General features: G+C 49.2%; 1 protein-coding gene across 2 annotated transcripts in view; it reads right to left on the reverse strand.

Annotated features, from left to right (window-relative positions):
• Nucleotides 1-1,407: 1,407 nt before the first annotated feature.
• SEC14L5 (SEC14 like lipid binding 5) overlaps nucleotides 1,408-25,142 on the reverse strand; it is a 36,682-nt gene continuing 12,947 nt past the window's right edge. For both annotated transcript variants that reach the window (XM_033073687.2, XM_033073688.2), the window contains exons 4-17: nucleotides 18,696-18,845; nucleotides 18,473-18,604; nucleotides 16,281-16,409; nucleotides 15,449-15,659; nucleotides 13,818-13,930; nucleotides 9,109-9,298; nucleotides 8,738-8,826; nucleotides 8,308-8,378; nucleotides 7,505-7,676; nucleotides 6,767-6,901; nucleotides 6,264-6,401; nucleotides 5,279-5,524; nucleotides 4,268-4,446; nucleotides 1,408-3,275 (exon numbers count right to left, since the gene is read on the reverse strand). In XM_033073687.2, the coding sequence (XP_032929578.1) occupies nucleotides 3,170-3,275; nucleotides 4,268-4,446; nucleotides 5,279-5,524; nucleotides 6,264-6,401; nucleotides 6,767-6,901; nucleotides 7,505-7,676; nucleotides 8,308-8,378; nucleotides 8,738-8,826; nucleotides 9,109-9,298; nucleotides 13,818-13,930; nucleotides 15,449-15,659; nucleotides 16,281-16,409; nucleotides 18,473-18,604; nucleotides 18,696-18,845 (2,061 nt within the window). In that variant the 3' untranslated portion in view covers nucleotides 1,408-3,169. The remainder of the gene's footprint in view (nucleotides 3,276-4,267; nucleotides 4,447-5,278; nucleotides 5,525-6,263; nucleotides 6,402-6,766; nucleotides 6,902-7,504; nucleotides 7,677-8,307; nucleotides 8,379-8,737; nucleotides 8,827-9,108; nucleotides 9,299-13,817; nucleotides 13,931-15,448; nucleotides 15,660-16,280; nucleotides 16,410-18,472; nucleotides 18,605-18,695; nucleotides 18,846-25,142) is intronic.

The raw sequence follows: 25,142 nt of genomic DNA on the forward strand, positions 1-25,142 counted from the left end.
TTATTCACAGGTCCTGAAAGGGAATGGACAGAACCGAACTGGCTGAGCAGAGGAGCACGGCTGTATCTCAGTCACCCGGGAGTCCCTGGCTCGGTGCCCGTCGGGAAATCTGTTCCCAGCAGTGAGCACAGGAGCTGAGGAACGGCTGAGCTGCTCCCGTGCCTCCTATGAGAGCGCCCAGTGCCGGCCCCCAGCGCTGCCCTGGCTCCGGCAGCGGTGACACCTGCGGGGCTGGAGCAGCCCCCGTGCCCCGGGACCAAAGTCCTTTCACACCCGAGAGCAGCAAAACACTGTGCCCTGAACGACAGCTGAGGCCATCCACCATCCACCCTCATGCTCTGTGTTTACCTTTGCCAGCCCTGGGACAGAGCCAGGGAATGGGGCAAAGCTGGAGAACTCACTGGAATGAAGGTGTCAGATCTGGCCGTGTTTGGAACCTGTGGCACGGCCCTTGGCACAGCACCCTGCACTGCCCCACCACCCATCAGACATGGCACCAGCTCTGAGGTAGGTGTTGTGTTTGCATAGGGAATATCTGAACCAGGGAGAGCCCCAATTTACTGGGAGCCAGTTTTTAATTAGCAGCTCATTCCCTATACACAGCCCAAGCTCATTGGCCTCGCTGCAGAGCAGCTGCTGGGGAGGGAGCAGGGAGAGCTTTGCTGCATCATCCAAAATGAGGCCATGTGCCAAGGTTCTGGCTTAGGAGATTTCTAAGGATCCAGAACCCCTCCCAGACTCAGCTCACTGTGAAGAAAACTGAGCTTATTTTCTAAAGCACATTGATGTCATTTGAGGGAGAAAATGGTGATGTAGAAGAATTCTGTGTCTCTGGTATCTGCAGTTCACAAGGTCAGGTTTAAAAAGCACAGCACAGCACCCAGGCTGTTGCTCCCTTCCTCCTGTTAACATTCAGGAGAAAAGGGGAAAAATTAAATTGGTTTCAAAGTAAGCTGTCAGATGGGATAAAGCAGGCAGCCTTGCCAAGGAGAGGTCACTAGCTGCTTCACAGAGCTGTGCCATATCTCTGATGGGCAGAGGAGGGGTACTGCCAAGGGACAAGAGGAAAAACTGGGATTGGGATATTCCCAGAGCCTGCAACACTGTGGAACCAGCCCTTGACCTCACTCTTCAGAGATGTGCCAGGGGCCAAGTTCCAGGGTGCTTTACTGACAAAAGTTAAACACCCAGAACTTCTCTGGTGGGCAGCAAACAGCATATCCCACATTTCAAAATAAAATTTAAAAAAAAATCCAGAGCAAAGGAAGAGATTCTTACCCAGAGCAAACGCAGAGAACAGGAATGTTGCCACTGTAAGATGTGAGCAACCATGTGAGAAAGGAAAATCCTGAAACAGCACAGGGGGAAAAGGGCTGGATTTGCTTCTGGGGCTTTGGGAGTCTGAAACTGTTTCTAGAATCAGATTTTATTCTCAGTCAAGGATTTTCCATGAGGGATACACACATGAACTTTTGCTTCCAGAATTCTTGACTTTCCAGAGAAAAGGTGGTATTTGTCCCTCTTTATCAGACTCCAGCTATGTTGAAATGCCAGAGACAGAAGTTTTACTTGTCTGGGAGAAACATTAAAGTCTGTAGAACAACTGAGAACTGGAAATCAGAACTTCCCTGAGCTCTACATATCCAAATTACCTCTTCACAGGGAGAGATGCAAGGTGCACAGTGATTCCCTTGGCTCCAATCCTTAAAAAAAAGCCACCAAACAACTCAAAACCACGTCAAATTCTTTATCTCCCATTGTCCCAAATATTTTGGCTCTTTTCTCTGTTGGCAGAGCCTGGTGCTTTGAAACCAGTGATTAAAAAAAGCAGGGTGGGAAGGATCGACTTCACAGATTCCTGAATGAAAACTTGGTGAATATTTGACACCCTCTCTCATTTTTTTTCTGCCTGGACAAGAACATGGATAACTTTGCTCCCCAACCTTACTACAGGAGCAGAGATTAGGGACAAACATGGCATTTTTGGTGTGTAGGAAGACAGTGCATCTTCATGACAGCTCCTGAACTCAATCCTTTTTTCTTAATCCTAAAAAACAGCCTAAAAAAGCACTAGACTCTCACCTTTCCTTGCAAGGAAGGTGACACAGCCCTTACTCCAATGCAGCCCTTTTGCAAGAACATCCAGTGATCACAAAGATCAGGACCCAAGCAGAAAGACTGCTTGGGATTAAAGACAATGTTATTCCTTTCTAAATCAAAGTTCATCCCATTAAAAAAAGGTGCCTGTATTTAATAAATAGTAATTTCTGACATTATAAATAAGTTAAAAATTAATTTAAAATAAGCTAGTATAGAATAAATAGGCTTCAGTAAGTGCTTACATACATACATGCCTCTCTGAAAGATTTCAAGTGAGCTCATGTTTAAAAGAAGCAAGTTCTGTAATACTGCCAGAAAACCTTGTGCCTTCAGGAAATCAAATATTGCTTTTCTTAGCCCTTTAGGACTGGATTCAGTTCCCATCCACTTGGGAATGGGACAGACCTACTCATTATTGCTGTAAACCTGAGTAAAAAGAAACAATAGTTTGGAAGATGCCACTCACTGCAGGCAGATTCAATGCCTGGAATCTCTTAAAAAAAATTGATTTTTTTTCTCAGCAGGGTTAAAAAAATCCAATACATTTCCCAGAGCATCCTGCCAGACCAGAAGAGGTTTTTGGTTTGGCCTGGAAGTGATTTCTGAACTGTCCTACCTGTACCCAGGTGCTGGCAGTTCCTTCCAAGGTCCTGCCCTGCCCAGTGGGGCTGGCTGTCCAGGGTGGAACCAGTACCCTGTGGGCACCCAGGACATTCCCCTGGTTCTGCCACCCAGGAATTATCTAAAGGTCCAACAAGTAAGGCAACATCAGCCTCCTCTGTGGGAAAAGGAGTGATGGGAAGAGCCCTTTGCAGTGGAGTGGAATGGATTCCTGCAAACTCACAGGCACCCAAAATCCACAGGTGGTGAAGGAGGCAGCTGAGAAGCAGGCAGCTGACCCAAAACTCCTAAACCTGCCCTTAGAATTTCAGTTGTTGTGGCTGAAGCAGCTCCCAGAGGCCTCTCTGTGTCCAAATGGCTGTGACTGCCCCACGGCTCAGCCCTGGAGCTCTTTGGTTTGGGGCTGGAGCAGCCCCTGGGTCCCCCTGCTGCTGTAGCTTTGGCTCTGCTATCTGGAGAGGTGAGAGCTGCTCTGGGACTGGCTGGAAGATGTGGTGACTCCACTCAGCTGGGAAAAGCCACTGTTGCAGGATTCCAGGCTCGACATGGATCCCCTGGGATGGGACAGAACAGATGCGCTCTTAGGAAGGCAGCAATGAAGGGATAACTATTCCTCCCACAGACCAGCTCCCCCTCTCCAGCACTTGCACAAGTGCTTTTTGGCCCATTATTCCCCACCTGCTCTCTAAGAATCTCTGTGTCATGATGAAAAATTCATCAGTCAGAGACATTTTTTTCCCAGCTACAGATATAATTCCTTGTCTCTGACTATTGTTCTGGGGAAGGGGACGCAGCTGGAACCTCTGGGAGCTGGCCCTGAGGAGAAAGGAAAGCTCCAGAGCACTTCAAATGCAGTCTTGTGAACCCAAGGGCTCCAGGCTGCTGCACACCAGAGTCCCAACTCAGCATCTCCAGCTCCTGCTGCCAAAAGCAGGCTGGGCTCAGGAAGAGCCCCAAGGAACAAGCATGACTGGAGTGAGGCATTTCTGCTGCTCTGACCCACAGGACCTGGTCAGGTCACATCTCAAGCTCACCACTGCCCAATGCCTCCTCCAGCTCTAGGGAAGGGCCAAGGACTCACATAGAGCTCAGACCAACAAGAGATGGAGAAGTGCTGCTGGCATTGAAGGAGGAGGCCAGGCACACCCTGCCAAGGCTGGCTGTACACCTGTTCAGAAGTGCTTGTCCTTCTCAAGTGCCAAACAAAACCATCTGGGAAATAGCCCAGCTGATATTTAAATTACTCCAAAAGCAACTTCTCAAAATATTCCCAGCTAAGATAAAAACCCTCCCGAGTCAAAAACCTCCTCCTCTTCAGGCAACTGCAAGCAAGAACCAAAGCACAAATTCCACTGGTGGACACAGAGTCAAGGGAACTTTTAAATACCTACAGCACCAGAGACTGGTTGCACAAAATGCTACCAATATCACCAATTTTGTGTCCATCACTTGTCAGTGAAACACAGCCCCCGTGGGAACCTCTGATATCCAAGTGTTTCACTCACATTCAGTACAATTTGTAGTAAACCCCTTGTAAATGCCCTACCTGAAGTCCTTGGAGGCCAGCACCTCGTAGTAGTAGATGAGCTTGCACTTGTGGCTGGAGCCCTGCAGGGAGGCCAGGACATCATCCACACGTGGGAGGCTGGAGCTGGAGCAGGGCAGGGGCCCGTGCATCCTCCACTGCAGGATGTAAAAGCCAGGCCAGCGTGTGACATGGGACCCCTGCAGAGAGGGAGGGACAACAGGGGACCATGGGTGTCTTGGGGAATGGGTGAATGACCCAGCACAGGTGTGTCATTCACCTGCTTGAGACACAGTCCTGTAGTACCAGTAGGGAAAAAAAAGAGCTTATTTAGCTTACTTTCCATTAGAATTTTAGTTTGGAGTCTCTTTCCAACGACTCATTCTAAGTTAGGGTTTCCCAGGGTATCCAGAAAATGATCACAGAATGGTTTGGGTGGAAATGGACCTTAAAGCTCATCCCATTCCATTCCCTTCCACTTTCCCAGGCTGTCCAAGCTCTGTCCAACCTGGTCTTGGACACTTCCAGGGATCCAGGGGCAGCCACAGCTTCTCTGGGCACCCTGTGCCAGGGCCTGCCCACCCTCCCAGGGAACAATTCCTTCCCAAGATCCCATCCATCCCTGTCCTCTGGCAGTGGGAAGCCATTCCCTGTGTCCTGTCCCTCCATCCCTTGTCCCCAATCCCTCTCCAGCTCTCCTGGAGCCCCTTTAGGCCCTGAAAAGGGCTCTGAGGTGTCTCTGGAGCCTTCTCTTCTCCAGGTGAACACCTGCAGCTCTCACAGCCTGGTTCCAACTCTCAGAGAATCTCTGTGGCTTCCTCTGGCTCTCTCCAGCAGCTCCATGTGCTTTTGCTTTAGGTTCCCAGATCTGGAGGCAGCTCTGCAGGTGGGACAGAGCCCCCCTTTGCTGTTGCTGGGAATGACCACAGCCCCCATTTCTGATTTCCCACACCATCAATTCCCTCCCTACCAGCCAATTACTTTGGAGTCTGCAGGACTCTGAACCCGAGGCAGGACCCAAACCTGTCTGACCTGGATGCTCTCTCCTTCCCTGCAGACCAGAGGAGACTCCACCCGGCTGTAATCCACCCCCAGCACCCAGCTCTTGTCGATGAGCTGCACATTGTCCCCTGCAGCAGAGGGACTTGGTGATGTGGCTTCCTTGTGACTTGGCTCAGGAGCTCGTTTGGAGTGAAAGAGGCTGAACACCACATCTCCCTTCAGGATGTCAAAGTCCCAGGTGATGACAGATTCCCCTTCAAGGATCTCCACAAGTATCTAAGAAAGGAACAGAACAAGCCCCTGGGAGGGTCAGTGCTCAGGTGGCAGCAGTGTGCTCCTCCCCACTCTGGGGCAAACACACTTGGCCGCACAGTCCTTCAGCTGGCTGATGGTCTTGATTTCTGAGGGGGATACACACGATTCCCCTCCCAGCCCTACCACCTGAGTACACCCACTCAGGGGTTTTTACCTCTTCTACCCACATCAGAATGGCTTGTAAATGAGTTACTTGTTCTAGGAAAACCTCAGTGGAACTGAGGCACAAAGCAGGACACAGCAAAGAGCCACAATCAGAGTCACTCCCATCAGAGAGGCCAGAAGACTGATTTGACACTTAACTGCTCCCCTTTGGGATATCCTGTTTCCTGGTGACTCCCATCAAGCAGTGCCCAGCACACACTTTCCTTTATCACCCCCATTACTGTCCCAGCTATGCCATTGGGAATGGGAGCTGAACCATCAGAAGGGAAAGCGAGTGGCCTTTACTTCTCTCAGGAGGAGGGGGAGGAGGAAGAGACTGGACTTTACAGAAGATCAGGCCATACCAGAGATCATAGACACTGCTGCTCAAACTGCTGTTCTTAACTCCCACACTTCCAGCTGTTCCCTTCCAGCAACAGCAGCTGCTGCTGAGCCCTCCCTGCTCCCTCTGTGGGATCCCTTGGCTGCTCCAGTCAGCCTCAGCAGAGGGGACATGTCACTGTCCCAGCCCAGCAGCTCAAGCTGTGCCCTGTACCTCGTGTGGGGCTCCTTTGAGGACACTTGCAGAGTGGTAGATGGTTTCTGTCCACAGCCGGATGTGATCCGAATTCTCCAGCTCATCCTCGGTCTGGTAAAGGGACTTGGGGACGAGTCCCCCTTCTGAAACAGTGCACTGCAACGGCCAGACAGACCAACAGGAGGGGTTAGCATGTTCCAGCACTGAACCAGGAACACTTGCTGGCTGTCAGACACAGCTGACCCCTCAGCTGAGCCAGAATTGCACAGTGGCTCTGAGTTCACTGGAACTCCCAAGGTTTTTGTGAGCTCCCTGTAGAGAGCTCTGACCCTGCTCCAGGATCCCCAGGGCAGCACCACCACTGCAGTGGACAGCCCCTGTGCCCAGATGAACTGCCCTGTGCCCAGAGCAGGGGGAGGCTGGCCAGCACAGAGGCTTCCACAAGGCAGTGGAAGGCCAGGGTGGTGAGGAAGAGGGAATCAGTTCCAGACTGCACTTGCACAAGAGGAAAGAAAACCTACCATGCAGTCTCCTCCCAGGAAGTCTGGGATCACTTCCTTGTCCACATAGTCCACCAGCCCTCCTGAGCCCTGGTAGTTATTGCCACTGTAGATGAGGAACTTCTGCCGGGTATTCTCATTGATAAAGGGACTGACCTGAAAGACAAAGGGCACACAAGACATGGCTGTCACTGAGGGCAGCTGGAGACACCGTCTGAGCCATCTCTCCATGATGCTTTGGGCTCTAGTCTGGAACGTCTCAGCAGTGTGCAGTTTCACAGCTCTGAGGCACTTCCCAAAGAGAGGGATAACAAACAGAAAATGTTCTCTCACTCCTCTCTCTCTATCATCATCTCACAACACTTTCTGCTTCATGTAAAGGAGGTCTGCAGTCACCACCTCACCTACAAACATCACAAGAAATGTAACAACCACATTCACATTGCCAGAGCAGTCAGCAGGCATCAGGCAGAACCAGATTTATTATTTACTACCTATTACCCTTCAGTGTTCATGAGATTAAAAGCCTTTTCCCATCTGTATGAAAGTCCACCAAGTTTGGGTGGAATGGGGAATTCTGACTCGGGTTTCTTATCCTGTCCTGCTGGGTGGCAGTCACCAGAACCCAGTGAGCTACAGGCACCCCATGACCTGCCTCTGCTGTGGCCTCTTCAGGAGCTCACCACAAGTTGCCTGGAGCTTTTCCCCCCTGCCTCTGCTGATGTAGCTATATTCCTGCAGAGCCCAGGTCTCACCCACCAGGGTCCAGAGCACAGGGAAGACCCGTGGTGCTCTCACGATCAGGAGCCTCCCCAGGGTCTCAGGGTAGTTGTCCTCCACCACCTCAATGATCCTGAGCAGGGCCTTCACCCCAGGCCGCCAGAGATGCCTCATATTGAGCCCTTCCAAATCCACCAGGCATGTCCAGGATCTAAAATAATCAGGCAGAAGAAGAGCAGTCAGAACTTTAGAGTGTGGTGGGTCAGTTTAGGATCCACAGTAACCCCACAGCCCATGCAGGATCCAGGGAAGCTAACAAGGGACATGAGCAGTTCCAATAAAAGCACATCCCCACTTGGGCAGCAGACACCTGAATCCAGGAGAGCTCCAGGTAACAGAGGCACCACCCACCCCCAAGGACAAGAACATCTGTCACTCTGGGAGAAGGTGAAGGTATACAGGCCTATTGCTAAAAATAATACAAAAATGCATTTTAAATGAAGGTGGAATCTGGCAGACAAGCTCCTGTATTAAAAAACCCCTAGAATTTCAAAGATGTGGATGAAAACCACCAAGACAGGAAGATTAATTTACTCTGAGATGCAATGTGAAAATGATGTAAGGAAGGATCAATACTTGCTTTCCAATGAAACTGCAGGATTTGTCTGCATTTAAGTCTAACAAATAAATTTCTATATATATTTATCTGTGGTCCCCATACAGCCCATAACACACACTGCTGCCTGCACTGTAGCCCTAAGGACATCACCCCAAAGCACAGCAGCTTCCTTCACCATGGCAGGGAGAGTCTGCAAGGACTCAGGAAAACCAATTATACTGACGTGATGGGGCGGCCAAAGATGTTGGTGTTTTCCTCACATCTCTTCTGTCCTTCCTCATTAATGGACAGAACCTGGAATCAAAGACAGCACAGACAGGGATTAACCCCAGTATGGCTGAGTAACCAGGATGGCCTGGAGATCTTATTTTTAAAAATACAGAAAGAAGGCAGGGTTAGATGGGATATTGGGAAGGAATTGTTCCCTGGGAGGGTGGGCAGGTCCTGGCACAGGGTGCCCAGAGAAGCTGGGGCTGCCCCTGGATCCCTGGCAGTGTCCAAGGCCAGGTTGGATGGGGCTTGCAGCAGCCTGGGATAGTGGGGGTGTTTTCAAGGTACCTTCCCACCCAAACCATTCCAGGATCCCTGATGCACCATGACAAGACTCCCCAGCACCCCGAGGGGAACAGCTGACACACAAAGACACAACTCACATGTCTCAGCAGGGACTCCTCTCCCAGGGCCTTCACCAAACCCTTGGTGTCCATCTGGCCAAGGCGCAGGATGTAGAGTGGTCGCCCATCTTCAAAACAAAACAAAGGGTTTAGAGAGAGCAGCACTTCAGTCTCCCAGGCTATCACTCTCACACCATTTTTAAAAGCCACATTAAATATTTGAAAAGGATAAAAATCCCTGCCAAAAGCAACATTTACACAGAAATTGCTTTGCACTGACTGACCTGCCTGATCTGTACAGAGGAAATACAATTCCAGGGAAGCAGAGCGGCTACTCACAGGCACTGAGCTGCTTTAAAAATGAAAACACACTTTCTTCAACGAGCCAGGAACCAGGGGCAGCTCCTCACCTTTGTCCTGGTAGTGCCAGCCCCCGGTGTAGTACTCCTGCAGCAGGGCTGGGGGTCTCCAGGACTGCAGGATGAAATCCACCTGGTACTGCTTGCGCCAGGCCAGCGACTGGCACAGCATCTCCCGCGCTTTGTCGATGTTGAAGTCGCGGGCACGCAGGAAACGCAGGATGTGCTCATCCTTGGGGATCTGCCAGAAGAGAAAGGCCCAGGAGCAGGACTGGAATGTTCCATTTAGCCTGCAGAGGAGGCTGCACAGTCTACACCATTTTTTAATCTCTTAGAAGTAAGACAGCAAACATTAAACTTCCCTTCTGCCTCCCTGTCTCTGTAGTTAACACAGTTGGAAGCAGCAGAGGGTGCCAGGAGCACAAAAGAAGGGACCAGCTCACTTCTCCAGTGCAATTCCTAGGAGCCCCAGCAAATTCCAGGCTGGCTGATGTCTCCCTTGGCTGGTTATCCACAAGGACCCTCCAAAATAACTGTGTGAAAGTCAGGGAGCTGCAAGTTCACTGCCTGGGGCAAATGAGCACAGGATGGTAACAGGTAATAAACAGCCACAGGTAACATATGGACCACAGCAGGCACTGGAGAGGAATCACAGCTGTGCAGTCTCAATGATGCCACCAGTACCAATTCCAGGCCCTGTTGCTGGTGTTTGAACAGGAAAGCTGCTGAGTGCATCCAAAGGCTTCCCTGCCCCATCACACCACAATGACCCTTGGTCCAAAGCAACCGAAACTACAACACATCCCTTCCCAATCACTCACCCCAGCACCAGCAGTAATCCTAACATCACAGGCACAAAAGCTTTCCAAAGCAAGTCTGCAGAATGCAGAATATTCCAACCTACTTCCAAATGAGCCATGTTCTCTTTATCTGAAGAATCAAAGAAAACTTGCCAGGAATGCCAAGTAGCAGGAACTAACAATAAACCTGACGGATTCCACAGAAGTGCCAAATCTGACTAGGAGCCTGTCAGCTGCAAATCCAACTGGATTAAAGCTGCATGTGCTGCTGGATTCCCAGTTCCTCACTCCAACTTCCCCAAAAGTGCTTGGTTTCATTGTCTGCAAGTTTCCATAAAAAAACTCCAGCTCCGAGGAGTAGGGATGATCTCTTCCAGAGCACCCATATCATGCTAGCACAACCCAAGCACTGCCAGCACAAACCCCCATGTTCAGGAGTCAAAGCTCCTTTGTTTGTCCACTGTCATGCTCAGGGAAACACAAAGCTGGGTGGAAAGCAAGGCTGGCAGCTGTGTCAGGAGGGAGCAATCTCAGACTCACAAGCAAGAGATGGTAAGAATTGACTCACCTAAAGAAAAGGCAGGGTTCAAGCAGCCTAAACCAATCCTAAAGCACCTTAGGAGCAGGAAGGAGATTAACACTGGTTCTAATACTGCATCAGTGTGTCCTGAAAAGGAGAGAGCAGCCTTCCCAAAGATGATCTTGGGAGTATTTAGAGGAATTCAGTATCACAGCAAGTTTAAAGGCAGCAGACTGTTCATCAGATTATTCAGGTTTGTGTTCCAGCTTTTCAGGGGCACCCATCACTCCCCAGACACCCACAACACCCCTGGATCTCTGCAGGACAGGGGATGGCTGGTGGAAGGTTCGATACTTCTCATGTTTCAAACCTCCCCTGCGCAGAGCTGCAGGCAAGAAGCAAATCCAGCACTTCTGTTTGGACCAAAGGCAGGAAGCTCCAAAAAGACCTAAATTCCGCAGTGGAATCAGTCTTTTATCCTTGTCCAACCAAAGCACCAACTCCCACATGCAAGAAAACGAAGGTTTAACTTCAGCCTGCTTTTGTATTCACTGGTGGAACTGCTGCACTCTCCTGCATGGTGCAAAGCCTTGAACAGAGCTTCAAGTTGCTGCAATTTAACACCATTTGCAGTTGTTCCTTCAACTCCTCAGATTTTAAAGCAACAAAATATCTGATTGTAAAGGTAATGTCTGCTTTGGAAGAAACACGGAAGGACAGTTGAAATAGGACAGAGAATAAAAATAAAGAAGGGCCATTTTCCAAGAAATAGGAGATCTATTTCTTGATAATTTCTAGCAGAGGAATAAGGCCATCCCTGCTCTGAATTAAAAGAACAGATTGTCACAGCAAGGTAAGAGCCTCTCCAGGGAAAACCCCAGCCTTGCAGGATAAGCTCCTGATTTTGGCCTCTGTCAGGGAGTCAGGAAAAGCAAGCCAGGCAGTCAGAGGGTTTAAGATGAAGTCTCAGTAGCCAGCACCTCCCTTCCTGTGTGCCCAGGTCCTCCTGGGGACAGGGCTCACCAAGGCCACCCAAAGACCCAAGGCAGCTCCTGCTGTCCCTGGAGCTCAGGATTCAGTTGCACCTTCCCAAGGCTCCCAGCACAGGGGACAAGGCTGCCACTCCCTGCCCAGCTCCAAGTACCCAAGGGGCAGCTGTTCCACATTTTGCTCATACTCTCTCACTTTTTCCTTCTCCACATGGACAGAGGAAAACCAACCTGTGGGTTGATACTTCTCAACCTAAAGGTTCAGGTGGTGCCTGCTGCAGCTGAAAGCAGGACCCTTGCAGGTCACCCAGGCACAAAGTCTCCCTGTCTTTGGGATGTCCTTCCAGGACCCACTAGGGAGATCTCTTCTACCCCAATGGAACCCACACTATTTCACTGTTCAGGTCTCCATGCAAAGCCTCCTGTCCTCTGTCTCAGAGTTATACCTGGGACTGGTCCCACTGCCTGTCCAGTGCCTGAATCTGAGCAGAGGCTGAATCAGCAGACACAGATCAGAAGCAGTTTCCAGCAGAGCCCTTTTTCTTGGTGAAGCTGTTTCCAGTTCCCACAGCTCACTCAGTTCCCCCTGGCTGGCTGAGAGCCCAGTCCCAGCTCCTTTCCTCAGGGCAGAGTGTCACAGTGACATGAGAGTAGCTGCCAGGGAGGTGCCACCAGCCCTTCAAGGGGCCCTTGGTTACATCAGGTGTACATATATACACACATATACACACCCACACACCATATACTTCTATATCATACATATATTCCTGTAGGCTTTACCTGCCCTCCAGCAGCCACACCCTTCTTGGTGCAAGTTATCCAACCTGCTGCTGATGCCACTGTACACCAGTGGCCTTGGCCAGCTTTGGCAGATATTAAGTAGTGGGAATTTATCAGCTCTTACAATTCAACAGTACTGTTGGTGTCTGGAGCTTATCAGCTGCTGGGAGCCTCTGACACTGCCCCAATATCTCCCATTCTTTTCAGACTGAGGTTTTCTGGGAGCTGTTTCCCCCATCCACATTCCTGGGTACCAACAAAACCCCACATGCCTGCTCACACACAAGGAACTTCAGGAGTTCAACAGCAGCAGAACAATAGCACTAAATCTTTGTTACATTTTATTTCTACAGACATGATTCACCATTCACTTTTCCAAGGGAAAATTAGCATTCTGAATCATGTTCAAGTTCCTTGTACTCAGAGAGATATGCCTCAGTTCTGAGACATACAGCACAGCATGCAGGACTGGCAAAGCTCCTTGTAAGCAGCAATTTATTTTGGAAAGGTCAGGTAAAGAAAAGAATGAAAATCTTCCCAAACCCAGGAATTCAAGTACCTCACCTAACTAATCCTGACTGACTGAGCTGATTCCTTCTAAGTCAGGAAGCTTTTACTGTGAAACCACATCCAGCTGTTCTTTCCTTCCAGGGGATCACTTGCTCCTCTTCCGAGCACCCCGTGTCTACTAAGCCCACCCAATTACTCTCAAGGTGCTATCCTTGGTCCTTCTTTCATTCCCTCCTAATCCCTCTCCATCAGGAAATCTGGAGTTTAAACCTCTCTTGAGGCATTCAAGCTGCTCTAGACCCTTTTTTTTTCCTAACCACATAGCAGCCACCCACATAGCTGGTTCTGACAGAGACTTTCCTTTAACCAAAAGGAGCCCAGTTAGCTTCTGGACATTCCATCAGAGCAGAGACACACCTGTCCCTCAGTCCCTGTGCTCTTTTCTCAGGGAAAAATCAGAACCACAGAATTTCCTTGAGTGGGAAGGGACCCACAAGGATCATCCAGTCCAACTCCTGTTCCTGCACAGACACCACAACAATCCCACCCTGCGCATCCCTGGCAGCTCTGTCCAGACACTCCCGGAGCTCTGGTAGCCCCAGGGCTGTGCCCATTCCCTGGGGAGCCTGGGCAGTGCCCAGTACCCTCTGGGGAAGAACCTTTCCCTGAGATCCAACCTAAACCTCCCTGGGCACAGCTCCTGCTGATCCCTGTCCCCATCACAGGGAGCACAGATTGGAGCTGCCCCTCAGGAGGAGCTACAGCCCAGGTGAGCTCTGTGCTCCATCTCCTCCAGCTGAACAAACCAAGTGCCCTCAGCCTCTCCTCCTATGGCTTCCCCTTTTCCCTTCCCCATCCTCATGTCCCTCCTTTGGACACTTCCTGGCAGCTTTAGATCCTTTTGACATTGTGGTGTCCAGGAGTAGAGGTGAGGCCACTCTGGCACAGAGCAGAGCAGGACAGTGCCCACAGGACATGGTGACCCTTTGGGCTGCCAGGGCTGACTCACGTTCAGCTCAACATCGAGCAGGACCCGCTGCTTCCTTCCCATGGTATCTCCAGAACTCCAGCCTCTCATTCCCCAGTGTGTTTGTGCATGCAGGGTTTCCCACCCCAGCTGGGGATCCCCCTCAGACACTCCTCTGTGCCTGCCCTACCCACCTTTCCCTTGTGAGTCTCCTGGAGCCACTGGCGCAGGCGGATCAGGCAGCTCTCCTGCATCGGGCTGAGCTGGCCCAGGTAGCGCTCGATGTAATCAGCGTCCAGTTTGTCAGCTGGAGGGAGGAAACAACAACTCAGAGCACACTGGCACAGCCAGGAGGAGGTGAGCAGTTATTGGGTTCCCTATGATTTACAGGGGATTTGCTCAGAAGCCTCATTCCAGCAGCTTGAGGGTAGGAGGGACACTCTCCTGGTGACTGGGGCACAGGCAGCATGTTCTGTATGACAGCTGGATCACTCCACCTGTCTCTGGGAACACCAGTACTCCATTCAGCCCTGAATTGCTGCAGCAGGAGCTTTAAAAGATCTATCATGAGCTCTGGCACTCAGCTCACCAACCACTCCAAGCTGGCCACTTCCATCTCCACGTGTCCTAAATCTCACACACAACTGCAGTGACAAGAGGCTTGCTGGAAAACCAAGCCATTATTCTGCCCAGGGACACCAGAGACAAAGGGAGAACAACAGCACATTTCTGACAGCCAGGGAGACTTTTGGCAGGAGGAGAAGTCCTGTGCACACCAAGTAGCTCAAGGCTCCTCCAGCTCAGAGACAAAGGACAAGGGGTTGGTGACTGCCAGCACTGAGGGACACAGGGATGTGTCACCCACAACTGGCAGCTGGCAGCCAGCAGGATGGGGCAGCCAGCAGGAGCAGCCCAGGCAGCAGCTAGGGTGGAAGGCACAGGGAGCAGGGATGGGGACACCTGGTTCTTTGTCAGGCACAAGGTTCTCAGTAGATGCCATCACCTACAAAGGGAGGCCTGGACACCCAGAGGATAACACAGGCACTGCATTTGGAAGTGAGACATCCCATGGAACCCCTGGGGAACAGGCCCAGGGAAGTTAATCCTGTCCTGAACAGGAATATGGGCAGAAAAAAAAAGGCTGCTCTCCTCTTCTGCTAGATGGGACCTACCACTCTGAGGTCAACATTAATCTCAAACATTTCTCCTAATCAGCTTCTCTGTGGATTCCCATCTTTTTCCAGAAAAGCTCCCAGACAATGTCAGGTGAGAGCAGAGCTACTGATATTTTCAAATTCCAAGCTTTTTCCCTAGTTACACTCAGCAAAACAAGTGCTGCCTTTCCTTCTCAGGATGCCAGAGAAGTATTTTATTTAGTCTAGAAGATATCATCAGGCTAGCACACGAAAAGATAAAGTTTGATTCAGGCATTTTGTGGGAAGGATGCACTTGGAGACATTCCTCAAGTTTGTCCTGGCTTGATACAGGGCCAAAACCTATCCAAACCTGTCCCCAAGAATATTAATTTTGGAACAGATGAAATATTTAATTCCAGCATACTGAAGACACCTTCTCCATTTTACAGTATAACATACCTTAGAGGGCTGATCAAAACTAATTTTCTTCCAAGCCTCAAAGCATACTGCCTGCACAGTTTTTTAGTTTTAGAGAAAAAAGCTCCATTGTTTATTTTTCTTGAAAAAAGAAAGTAGCTCTCCATCCTCCTCCCCCACACTCCAGATGAAAAACCTGATACCAAGAGAAATGAGAATAAGCTCCTTGGTCAGTGCTACTGACTGGGTGCTGCTGCCTGGGCAATGCCTACCGTCAGGGCTGGCAGCCTCTGGGGCAGGGCAGGGGCTCACAGCCGGCTCCCTGCTGGTGCCAGCAGCCCCAGAATCCAGCAGGATGTCACCAGGGGCCCGTCCCACAGCCGGGGCTCGCTCATCCTTGGCCGCGGGAGGGCTCCAGCGCGGGATGAATGTGATCCCTTGGGAGATCAGCTCCTTCAGGTAGTGCTCAATCACCTCCTTGCCCTGAAGGGGAAAACTCTCATTAGGAAAATGCCTTCTCCAGAGCCAGCAAGGCACAGGAGTTTCCTCAGGACAGATGATTAATGCTGCTAAGGATAAACAGAAGGGAAATCTCTCCTTTCAGCCCCATGATCCTGTCAAAAAACCTCCAGCATGAAAGCCCCCTGTGAATGATGAATTACAATAATGGCCAGGCAAACCCCAGTCTGTGGATGAAGCTGCCTGTCTAACACTTTTACCATCCTCCTGCTCTCAAACAATCAGCTGCCCAGTTCCTCTGCAGCCCAGAGCCACTGACCCAAGCCCAAGCTCTGGAGACACAGAGGGTGATTTTCACCCAGAACTCTCCCTTCCTGCACAAGAATTGTCCTCAGTGTCCAAGGAGTCTGGCACCCACAGCACCCACTGCCATCCTCTGGCACAGCCTGCTCCACCCCTTCAGACACATTGCAGCCAGCAGATCCTTCTGTGCTCTTTGCACACTGGCTTTGCCCAACTGAGGGATTTCAGAGCCATTAGCAAGGGCACAGAACTACACTGGGTGTGTTTACAGAACACTGGGGGTGTTCACAGAAAAGCTAACAGTTGCTGGGCAGTTCTGGCAGCCAGGGAAGCCCACCTTACCCGTTTGATGTTGGAGGTGTACTGCTTCATGGCAATTTTCTCCACAGTGCTTTCAAAGCCAAAAAAGGATTTGATGTCGAGAGAGGCCGACTGCTCAAAGCACGTCCACTCCTCGTTGTCAGGGTGAACCTGCAGCCAGGGGAACACACAGGAGGGATGGTGACACATGGCTCATGGCCACACTGGCTGTTTGACCTCCACAGCTACAGAGAGGGGGTAGAGGAGGCACTGCCACACCTGGATTGACCAGCCAGGTTCATTCCCATTGGGAGAACCCATTGTGAACTGGACATCCAGACTTTTGTTAACCCAACATTCTTCACATGCACAAGGAAATCAAGATCTAAACCCATCCCTGCTCTAGCAGACCTGAACTGTAGTAGCAAAAGTTGCACAAAAATAGCAGAGGAACTGCCCAACTCCAAACCATCGTGTCAAGGTCTCTTTATGGAAAGACAGGGATGGTCTTGTGGAACATGCAATTAAAACTCCTACACCTGCAAAGAACAAAAATGCAAACCGGGTTTCTTTTTTTAGTTTTGGATGGGAGACTCAGCCACTAACATTAGCCTTCTCCCCAAAACACTGGGGACATGGCAGAGCAGGGAGTTTTCCCACTCTTCAGCTCAACTCACACCTTTCCCTTATTTCCCCTCTGTTCCTCTATACATGGTAGAATCTTTTCCTCTTTTAAACTTAACCCTCTCCTGTGATGCTCTTAACAAACTGACAGGAAAGAAAAACAACTCCAGTCCCCACACAAAGATACCATAAAAGATAAATTCCCCAGGGAGATATTAAGTAACTGCAGGAGCACGATCATATTTCTCCCAGTTGCCTCAGAGAACACTGCAGAAAAGGAAAGATGAGAATAAATCTACTTCCGGTACACTCTGGCAGGGAAAAGGGAACTGGTAAAAATAGAGCAGGGAACCATCTTGAGGATGCAGTCAGGAGCTCCCACCCTGTTCCCCTCAAAGCCCAGATGCTGACGTTTCCTTCCTAAGGACACAGCCAAAATCAGCAAGTGTAACAATCTCAGAGTTGACCTGGGAGCATTTCAGACCTGTCAGTGCCTCTGACGATGAAGGAAGTTTGATTTACAGCAATTTTTAGGAAGCCTCATGCAGCCACCAAGGGACCTCTGGTTCAGGAGTACCCTCACCATCCAAAATGTTCACAGTTCTTCCACTCCTCCTCTTGCCTGAAGCTCCTTACAGCCTGCTTACTCCCAAGAAGCTGTCCAGCTGCCAAAAGGGCAGGTAAGCAACAGGATCCGGACATTTGTGTAAGGAACAAGCAGGATCTGATTTCTTTCAGAAACAGCTGAGGCTATTTCATGGTGACTGGGCCCTCAGAGCACCATCACAGTGAAACAGCACAGAAACAGCCACAAAGGGAGACAGCCCAGACCACAAATAAGGCTCTAATCTTTTCTCCAAACCTTTAGAGCATGAAAATAATGACAGACAAGGTGCTAAAACTTTCACCTATTTGTGGGCAAAATTAATTGCCAGACTTCACTCAGGCCCTTATAATAATGAATAGTAAGGGATTAATTCTGGATATCCAGATTTATAGACAGGTCCAAGCTCTAAATGTTTTTGTTAGACTGAATTTCAATCAAAAAGAAACTGAGGGAATACCGGCAGTTCTGGAACACCAGTTCTGCTTTCCATTTTCACTCCAAGCAGAGAAACACAATCAACATGAAGAAGTTTCTCAAGCCATATGAAATCACAGAAAGATTTGGATGGACACACAGAATCACAAGGTTAGAAGAGACCTTTAAGATCATGAAGACCTTAAAGCCCATCTTGTTCCTCTCCATGCCTTGGGCAGGGACACGTTCCCCTATCCCAGGATGCTCCAAAGCCCTGTTCAACCTGGCCTTGGACACTTCCAGGGATCCAGGGGCAACCTGTGCTAGGGCCTTGCCACTCTCACAGGGAAGAATTCCTTCCCAATGTCCAGTTTGTCCATGGGACGCCATTCTTCCTTGCCTTGTCTCTCCAGACCCTTCCTCCAAAGCAACTGAACAACACCCAGGACCCAAGAGCCTTTCCAGCCCCAGAGTCTCTAATCCCAGCCCAGTGTTGCAGGGGTGCCCAAACCCATTCAGACACCTCCCCCTGTGTGTGAGTGCACAGTTCCTCCCCTCCCAGCACAGCCAGTCACAGCAGAGCTCTCACTGAGTAGCTGCAGGTCTCCCTGACCACCACACGGCTGGCAAAGGTCTCGTTGTGGGCTTCGATGCGCAGGGTTCTCTCTCTCCAGTTCACTGTGTTCTTCTGGATGAAGAAGACATAATCCACCCCTGCAATCTGAACAGGAGGGGGGAAACACAGAGAGAAAAGAGTAACTTTAGGAAATTCAACAAAATCCAGACCTCTCTGCTCCTAAGGTTCCACCTGCCTTCTTGAGCAGCCTGGGAGCATCCACATTCAGCTTGCAGCTGCGCTCAATGACATGGATGGCTCCGTCCTCGCTCCTGGATTCGTGCAGGATTTCACTCCCCAGGAACACTGGGATCTCTGGGCATGTAGGAAAGCGCTTCTCATAGGCCTACAAGTAAAAATGAAGTAAATTTCAGTTTCTGGCTGAATCAATTTTAACTCTTTCTGAATTAATTACCTTACAGGGAAAGTCCAACAAACAGAGGCCCCTGAACCCCTGAGCTGGTCCCAGTTTTCTCAGAGGTGAAGTTAAAGCAGAGGAGGCACAAGCAGGGACAGCACCATGTCAGTCACCAGCCAAGCATGTCCTAACAGAACTTTCCCTTCATATGTGAAGTAGAAACAGAATCCTGTTGGTTGAAGAATACTAGGAAGGGAACCATCACTTCAACATCAGGAAGCTCCTAACTAGCAAAAGCAAACAGAGCTCTGCTGATTGCTGCTGGCTAAAAACTTGAATTTTATAATCTCTGGGTCAATACTGTCTGTATGAAGCCTTAAAACGTGATGTGCCAAATACTTCTGGTTGCCCTAAACTATCAAGGGTAAGACCACCAATTACTGACTACTCACTTTGCCTCAATTTATCCATTTCTAAAGCAACTCTGTCCTGGTTCTGAAAACTTCCCTATTCTAATTAGCACATCCCTCTGAAAAGCCCTTTCTCCAAAGCTTCTTTAGGAGCTCTAGCAGAAATCCAGTCTTCCCTGGCACCCGCAGTGAAGTTAACTTGCATAAGCAGTACCTACAGTCACTGCTCCTTCCCCAGCCTCTTCATCTCTTATTATATTCTAAGATGTCTGCAGGATGGAACATTTTCCTTGGATTTCTGAAAAACCACTTGCATGGTGTATTTATTGCTGTTGCAAATATGTGGTAGGTGCATAATCTGCCCAGAATGCCACTGCAGCTGTTCTAGGAAGAGAACCTGTGCTCTTCCACTGGACTCTCAAGAGTTCCACATTTCCATCCTAAGATGTTTTTGCTATTGTTCCAACACAACTCCTCTAGGAACTGCTGTCATCTTCCAGGCTTCAGAAGATACCACCATTTTATACAGCACAGAGTAATAAAAATATTCCTGAGTTCTCTGCCCCAAAAGCAAACATTGATGTGCTGATGCTGGAGCTGCTGGGCTGTCAGCTCCCCATTAGCACAGCAATGCAAAGCCTGGATGCCCCTGCACAGACTCATGTCCCCTGCTCCCAAAATAGCCCAGGCACTTAAGGATACATTCCATATCTCCTGCTCCCAGACCTCTGGATGGGAAAGAAGTTATTTCAGATTATCATGTTGCTCCAGTATCAGGAGGGAAGTGCAGGCAGCTGCCAACTGGAGTCCTGGCCAGAACAAAGCACGCAGGTTTGAAATCCTGCTCTCCCAGTCCCTCAATAATGTTCTGCTTGCTCTGTCACATTTCTCAGAACTTTTCCCATGTTCTACCTGTGCTTTTCACTCCTCATCACAGGAATATCAATACCAGTTGAGATAAATCCAAAATTCCCACAGTAAGTGACTGTTTCCACCACAGATCCACCTGGCTCCAGCCAAGATAAGCACATTCACTGCTTAATGCAGCTTGATTTGTTAGGATGGGAGCTCATGGATCTGTGTCAGGCATTGCCACAAGACACTCACAGCATCCTCTCCAGTGCCCTTTGCCCCAGGGGGGCTGCACACCTCAGTACCTGCTCTCTTCCCTGCACTTGCCAGCCCATTCATCAGCACAGGCAGAGCCAACATGTCCTATCTGTGTTCCACCTGCCCTCTCCTAACCCTCCAGACTCCAAACCACCACCCAGGCTATCCTGAGGCCAAAGCCTTCACTTTGTATCACAAAATGCATCTCTTCAGGTCACACATTCTAAGTTACTGGAGTCCCAGGTGGTTGGAAGTGCATGCGGAGAACACCTTCAGAGGCCACCAGCATACCAGAATATTTAGTAACTGCTTTTGACCAGTTTGTCCCATGTCACTCTATACATGTGTCCTTAACACACTTGCAAAAAGTATCACTGAAAGCTGTTCCCTGAGATAAGGCTGCCCCAATTAACTCCACAGGAAGCGGGGACAGTTTGATAAGGCAAAGGGAAAAGGGTCTTAAAATGAAAGAGGACACACTTTAATCAGATGTTAGGAAGAAATCCTTTCCTGCGATGCCCTGCCCAGAGAATCTGTGGCTGCCCCCGAAACCCTGGCAGTGTTCAAGGCCAGGAGCAGTCTGGGATAGTGGAAGGTGCCCATGGTGGGGGTGGGGGTGGGACTGGATGAGCTTTTAAGGTGTCTTCTTACCCAAATTATTCCATGATTCTGTTCTTTCAGGGGTGCAGCTGAGCCAGGAACATTGGAGGGAGTTTCCAGACAAACAAGAGCTGTTCTAGTGGGACCAGGACCCTCCAAAGGCCTCACTTGAACAGCTTCACCTGTAAGTGCCCCCTCACCATGGAGAGACCACAAGAGCCATACTGAAACCTCCACCGAAATCCAGGTGCCTGTGGCTCCTGTTTGAAGGTAAACCACTGGATCTCAACTCCCAGCTGCTTCTTTCTCCACTAACTATGGACTTGATCCCTAATAAACTGTCATTAGATCCAGCAAAACTAAGACCAGGGCTAAAAGTGCAGCCACTTTTTCAGTGAGCTAAACAACATCTGGAGCAGGAAGAGATGCCAGGGCAGAGGCACATGGCAGTGCATAGCCTGGTGATATAACTGTGACATGAGCCCAAACACATTGCCTAAACAGGGGGAACATTGCCATATTTGAGAAAGAATCCATATCCACATCGATATTAAGTCCTTTGCTAATCTTCTTTGCACAACAGCTCTAAAAATACAGCAGGGAAGATGCCTGAGATCACATGAAGGACAGCTGAAGCCCCACGCTGCAGTCACAGCAAAGCTGTTGCAGAGCACCCAGACCTTCCACCCCTGCAGACTGAGCTGAGCAGGAGAGCAGCCTATTTCAGCATCGTCTTACCAAAATCATCATCTCTGTGCAACAGCCCATTGCTGCTCCATCAGGGAAACTGAGGGGGGTTATAAACACAGAGAAATACTTCATTTTTTTAAGCCACCACAAGGCTGTTATGTCTCCCCCTCTGGGATTCTGCAGAGTCCAAGGTGGGCAACAGAACATCCCAGAGAAATGAAAGGCACAGAGTACTTAGTAATAATTGCTTTAATGCTTTGGCTGCCTGCTCTTGCTCTTTCAGCTCCTTCCTGCAGGAACTCTGCACTGAGCAGGATACAGGAACTGGGATTTGTCTCTCCATTCTGTGCCTCTCCTTTCCCAGAAGGAACAACAGCAGTGTGCTAGCACTGGGTGTTAAAGCCCTCCTGTGGGTCTGCACTTCAGACAGACCCCAGGATGACTAAAGTTTTGAACAGGATACACATTTGATACACATATATAATAAATTAAAGCCACTCCCTCCCTTCCCCTTGACCCCACAGGGATTAACACCTCAAACCAACCATTCCACAAGAGGTGCTGGCTCAGGCCCACCAATGTCCTTCCCTAAATCAAGGTGGCTTTCCCCAGTTTTCTGAAAAAATAATTGTTGCAAAAATCAGTGCTTTCGTTGTAGTGGACTGTACCCAACAGTTCAAAGAGTCATTTAAATCTCTGCAGTCCTGAAACTGAAATCACACATTCAATTTCTCAAGAGGGCTGAGTGAGGACAGAGGGATCAGGAATCTGAACTCATGGAGATCATCTGCTTAGAACTACTGGGTGCATCTAAATGTAAAGAAAAAATAAGCATTTAGATGCAGTTCACTGGAGTGAAAAAACTCAACAAATAAGAAATTAAATGAAAAAGAAAAAAATTAAAACATGCAGGAAAGTCAAAGATCTCAAAGGTTCAATACTGTCAAATTTTCCTCTCACACTGAAGAGAGTCCAGACTAGGATAAGGACATTTCCAACTGGTTACAGTGACCTCTGCACCCCAACAAAGACTCCTTAGTGCCACAGAAGTTGACAAATGATTAATTACAAGGAGCAATCATTACCAGTGATAGGGCTGAATGTGGAATCAGCAGAGTGCTCTGCCCAAGCTTTTGCCCTGTGATCTCCTGGGAAATGCATCCAAGTGGTTTGACCTGGTCTGGTAAACATCCATCCCAAGTGGATTATTTGTGAACAGTGAAAATCAGCTTGTGAGAAGAGGGTTTGAGAACAATGCAAGAAGTCATGCTTGGAAGTGTCCTAAACTTGGCTAAATACTCAGTAACCAGTACAAACCCTACACCTGTGAGAAGAGAGTACTCCAAAGGTCAGCTGGATGCCAAACAAGAACAAAAACCACAAGTGTCAAACCCCAAAAGTGACATTCTAAAGCCCCACAGGCACAGAGAAAAGAGGAAATTACCCTTCTCTAAATCCTCTACTCCACCTGCTCAGCCCCTTCCCCTGCAGAGCAGGGACCCTCTGCAAGTCCTGCACACTGCCAGCTCCAGGCTGTCAGACATCTGGCAGTGCCAGTGTTCCTGCCCCTCTACTTGAAGAGCTGCTCCTACAGGCCCCACAGGACATGGCCAGCAGACAGGATCTTTCTAACAGCTACTCCTGTTTCTCCTTGGCAGGGTTTTCTAGGAAGTGACCTTGAAATCAATTACACCACAGAGGCCTCAGGAATGCACAACAACAGGGATGTGTAACCACTGAATTACTGCAGGAAACAAAACACCTCAGCAGCCAAACCCCCTGCACACCTCCAGGCAGTTCCCTCCAGCCTGCTGGGTCCTGAGTGGTTTCCATGTGCTTCCAGGGCAGCTTCTGTGCGATGGGAGAGCACAAAAGCTGGGGGGGGGGGGGGGACATTGCTTTGTGTGGAGCACAAAGCAAATTAATTGTGATGCACCTGATGTAGACAGAATTTATGGTCAATATTACATGAATATGTGATAAGGAGAAGACTTCATCCATGTGCTAAAACACTTAAAATTTTTGTGATCAGACAATGTTTAAATCTGTATTAATTAATTAATGAGATTCCTCAAAGTCATGTTACAGCCATGTGCAAGTTGCCAGGAAAGAGGAACCCCAGTGTTCAGAGGAAGGGAAGTGAGGAGGAGCTGCAATACCAGATTTTTTTGCCCAGATCATCATCCCTTTGAAAAGAGATGATGAGAAGCAAGATGAAGACACCTCATCACTTTTAAGCAGGAAGAAGATGCATTTGGAGCAGCTTTTGAGCCGCTCTAATGATAGACAAATATTCCTCTGCAGATTCAGGCATTCCAGGAAAAAAGAACTTCATCCTGCAGTCCCTCCCACTGCTTGGTCTCAGTGCTGAAGGGAACCACAGAGTCTGCACACACCAGACACAATAATCCACGTGCTTTGAACAGATCAGATATCAGCTTCCCACTAGCCACAAGTAAGATAAAATATACAAGGAACAATGTGGGAGGGACCAAATGCATATTATTTAGCATACAGAAAGGCACTGATTCAGGGAAAAGAGAACTTCAGGAGGTGCAGAGTATGCACAGCAGAAGTCTTTGGGGCCCAAATGAAAAAAAGAAACACTTCTGTTGGCCAGAGGAAAAAATATTTGCCAGTGAGAAGTGCATGGAACAACAGCACCCGAGCTACAAACATTGACCCAGTGTTATCTCTGCCTGGACTACAGCCAGTAACTGGCCTCATTCCTTCAGATTTTGGTGAAAGAAACAATTCAGGGAGCAGCAGCATCTATTGCAATACAGACACAAAGGCCTCCCAGGAAGCCACCAACGTGCCTGACCTCCTGTCTGACAAGGAACAATATCCCATTCAAGCTGTCCTGCTGCAGCCTTCTCTTTGCTCTGCTGGGAGAAGGAACTCTGTGTGGAGCAGTTGGGGTCACCAAGAGCACAAGGCTTTGGCCTTTACAAAAAACTATGGAAATGACACCTTATCCAAGAACCACTGCTTGCCACAGCTCAGTGTGGAGAGAGAGAAACCAAAATGGGAAAGCAAGGAAAGCAGAGATCTCGTGTGACTAACACCTGAAAGAGCAAAACACAGCAGTCAAGTGTCACATCACACATTTACTGCTTGATGATTCACCCCAAAATCCAACACTCTGGTTCACAAACTAATGGCTACTTGGAAGGACACTCTGTAATTGCCAGAAACTGCTGTGAGAATTTATACAAATTGGCCACGATTCAGGGTCAGACTTGGGCAGGTCACTGTGCTTAGCAGTTAAAACAAGCCCATACTGGTTGAGATGTACGAATGAATTATGATTCTAAATTTTACCACCTCTTTTAGTCCCTGCTGAAGAGTTTATGATTTGTCTTCTGCATCTACATGTTCAATAGAGGAGGGTCTTCTGGTCACTGCTGGAGGATCAGATGAGGGTGATACAGCAGAGCTGGAGGTGTCTCCTTATGCTGTGCCTCTGAACTGG

The sequence above is a fragment of the Catharus ustulatus genome, chromosome 16, assembly GCF_009819885.2.
Source record: "Catharus ustulatus isolate bCatUst1 chromosome 16, bCatUst1.pri.v2, whole genome shotgun sequence".
Classification (NCBI taxonomy): Eukaryota; Metazoa; Chordata; class Aves; order Passeriformes; family Turdidae; genus Catharus; species Catharus ustulatus.